The sequence below is a fragment of the Monodelphis domestica genome, chromosome 4 (genome assembly GCF_027887165.1).
Source record: "Monodelphis domestica isolate mMonDom1 chromosome 4, mMonDom1.pri, whole genome shotgun sequence".
Taxonomy (NCBI): domain Eukaryota; kingdom Metazoa; phylum Chordata; class Mammalia; order Didelphimorphia; family Didelphidae; genus Monodelphis; species Monodelphis domestica.
In genome coordinates, this window is record NC_077230.1 from 449,806,806 (window position 1) to 449,810,076 (window position 3,271).

General features: G+C 64.8%; 1 protein-coding gene across 2 annotated transcripts in view; it reads left to right on the forward strand.

The window, feature by feature from the left end:
* Nucleotides 1-449: 449 nt before the first annotated feature.
* LOC100018242 (galactoside alpha-(1,2)-fucosyltransferase 2-like) overlaps nucleotides 450-3,271 on the forward strand; it is a 2,845-nt gene continuing 23 nt past the window's right edge. The window contains exons 1-2 of one of the 2 annotated variants that reach the window (XM_007492234.2): nucleotides 450-970; nucleotides 2,216-3,271. The exon at nucleotides 2,216-3,271 is cut by the window's right edge and continues 23 nt beyond it. In XM_007492234.2, coding sequence (XP_007492296.1) covers nucleotides 919-970; nucleotides 2,216-3,210 — 1,047 coding nt within the window. In that variant the 5' untranslated portion in view covers nucleotides 450-918 and the 3' untranslated portion in view covers nucleotides 3,211-3,271. Of the gene's footprint in view, nucleotides 971-1,147; nucleotides 1,280-2,215 lie in introns of those variants that run through there. The other variant, XM_007492235.2, reaches the window with a different exon arrangement.

Genomic DNA, 3,271 nt, shown 5'->3' on the forward strand with positions numbered 1-3,271 from the left:
CATGTACATGGAATCCTAGCCTGAGCCCCTTCCAGCCAAGAGCTTGGAGAGGGATCTCGCAGTTCAAGCCAGCGGCGTCTACACAGAGCCAGGCGGACACATACAGCAGTCTCTCTCCTAAGGCTGCCCAGAGTCTACGCAATGTGTTCGGTCCATCTTGTCTCCATCCTAGCAGGGCTACGGAAGGAATCCCAGCCTTGGCCATCAGCGTTCTGTTTCTGTTTCTCCTGCACCCCTGGATTGCCCCCAGGGCACAGGCTAAGTTTCTTAGCCGGAAGTTTGCATTTACAACCTGTGGCAAAGCGTGCATTAGGAAGGGGGGGGGGGGGGGGTCGGCTACGCGCTCCTTAGAGTAAATGGGTCGGTTTTTTTTTTATATGAAAAAATGTGGGTCAAAATGTAGAGATGGGATTGCCAAATCGGGGGGAGACTTTCTTCTTTGTCTCCTGGCCAAGAGAACGGCGGGTCGTCCCGGCTTCTTTTTTCCCGGGCGCCCTCCCTTCTCCAATCACTCTCCGACCATTTACCGCCTGCCATGGCTCCGAGTCCTCCGAACCAAACGGGAATCGGGGCGGTGCTCGCCAGGCCAATGAAACCCCGGATTCCAATCCATTCATACCGCTTGCTCTCCAGGTTTTCGGCGCAGGCGACCCTCCGACAAAGGCTGGTTCTGGTTTCGTCCCCGGGCCTGGCCCGGCCCCCCTCCGCTCGCACCGTCCCTGTGCCTTGAGTAGACTCCCGGGTACCCCATCCCGCTGCCAGCCGCGTCCTGCCCTTGGCGCCCCCTTTCTTCCAGCCCGTGTCGGGGCGCCCAGTTCCGGGGCACCGGCGCTTCTCGAGGCTTCCCCTGCTTCCGCTGACCCGGACATCAGCGTTTGCCTCAGATGGCTGGTCTCTGCCCGGGCCTCCCTCTCTTGGATGAATGCATGCACGCATGCGGGAATGGAAAAGCATTTATGTAGCGCTTACGGTGTGCCAGGAATAGGGCCCGGTGCTGGGCTGGGAGGAGGGAGGGAGGCCACCTGGCCAGGCAGCGGCCCGGGATGACCACGCAGCGGGGGCTCCAGGGAGGGAGGGAGGAGGGGAGCGGGGGCAGGAAGGGAGAGCTCCCAGCTCTACGGGGCACCTGCTGCACCCTCTTCCCCCACCCCACCTCCTGTCCTCCGCCCCAGGCTCACCAGCCAGCCTACAGGGTGGGTGGTTTGGACCTTAGGCCATCTCATCCGCAAGGGGGCGCCCCTTCCTCCACCCCGTGCTCGGACTACTGGCCTCTTCCCAGGTCTGTATCGGCCACTTCGGGGGCCCCCCTGACCTTGCCCCACCAGGTGGTGTCCCTCTGCTCCCACATCCTGCCCCTTCCCCGGCCAGGCGTTTTCTCCTGTGGCTCCTGGCCTCCTAGCCAAGTGCCTGGCATTCCCGAGACTTAAAAAATGTCTGTTTTTACTGTTGCCTCAGACTTAGTAGGGCCGGGTGGGACCTGCCAGCCCCTACTCCACAGCTTTCTGGGGCTTCCCATCGCTCCTTGGGGGATATACACGAGGCCCAGCTCGGCCTAGCCCTGCCCCGGGGTCCCAGCTGTCTCCCATCCTCCCCTAGGTGTCCCCTCCTCACTTCCCAGAATCCTCCCCTTTTAAGAAGTTACGGCCTCTGGGAAGCCTCCTCTGATCTCCCTGGTTGTCGTGGTCTCTTCCTCCTCAGTTTACCTGGTGCTGACTTGGCTCTTTGAGTGGGGTAACCCCCCAAAAAAGCCCAGCCTGAGCCCCAGAGGGCCCCCACTGGAATTGAATCCAAATCCCTGGCCCCCCTCTCCTGGGTCTCCCGGCTGGAAACTTCTGGAGCATTCTCTGGCCTCTCAGCCCTCCTCTAGTCAGGCCTGGCTATGACTCTGCCATCCTTTTCCAGAGATCCCTGTGCACAGGAAGGCCTCGGGCCTCCCCTGCCCCCCCCATGGGGTCCCCCCACCAGACAGGGCCACCCCCAGGCCCGTCGGCTCCTGTCTGTCCGCTTTCCCCTTCCAACTGTTGGCTGGTCTTCCCGATGCCTCCTTGCTGCTCCCCGTCTCCTGGGCTTCTCCCTTCCTTCGAGCTTCGGCTCGGGTGCCCCCCCGAGGCCCGTCTGGGTCCCCTGGCCAGATCCCTTCCCCTCTCCTGGGGTGCGGGGCCCCTGGGGGCAGCCCTTCATGACTGACGGCCCGGCTCTCCCCTTCCTCTCACAGACATGCCCCGCGGCCCGGAGCCCGCTTTCCCCATCCTCCACTTTGTGGCCTTCTTTTTCGTGGCCTCCTCCATCTTCTACTTGGAGTGGCAGAACCTGAGGAAGCTGCAGGGCCTCTGGGCCCCCCCGATCCAGCTCCCCCCCAGCAGCTGGACGGTGAACACGCAGGGGCGCCTGGGGAACCAGATGGGGCAGTACGCCACGCTGTACGCGCTGGCCAAGCTCAACGGCAAGCAGGCCCTCATCTCGCCCAAGATGCAGAGGACGCTGGGCCGCCTCTTCCGGATCACGCTGCCCGTGCTGAGGGACCGCGCGGCCCTGCCGGTGCCCTGGCTCCCCTACCTGCTGGACGACTGGATGAGGGACGACTACCGGCACATCCCCTGGAACTACGTCTTCTTCACGGGCTACCCCTGCTCCTGGACCTTCTTCCACCACGTCCGCGACGAGATCCTGCGCGAGTTCTCGCTGCACGCCGGGCTGCGCGACGAGGCCCAGGCCTTCCTGCACCGGGCGCGCCGGGGCCGCCGCGGCCTCACCTTCGTGGGGGTCCACGTGCGCCGGGGCGACTACCTGCGCACCATGAGCGAGGTGTGGGAGGGCGTCGTGGCCGACAAGGCCTACCTGGAGCGGGCCCTGGCCTGGTTCCGGGCCCGCTACGCCCGCGTACTCTTCGTGGTGGTCAGCGACGGCATGGCCTGGTGCCGGAGGAACGTGGACGCCTCCCGGGGCGACGTGGTGTTTGCCGAGGGCTGGAGGAGGCGCTCGGCCGAGAAGGACTTCGCCCTGCTCACCCAGTGCAACCACACCGTCATGACCATCGGCACCTTCGGCTTCTGGGCGGCCTACGTGGCTGGAGGCCGCACCGTCTACCTGGCCAACTACACGCTGCCCAGCTCCAAGTTCCTGCTCGTCTTCAGGCCCGACGCGGCCTTCCTGCCCGAGTGGGTGGGCATCCCCGCCGACCTGTCTCCCCTGCTCCGCAACGCCACTTAGCCCTCGGGACACGCTCCCTGCCCCTCGGCCCTCCCCCAGCCCAGCGGCGGGCGCTTTGCTG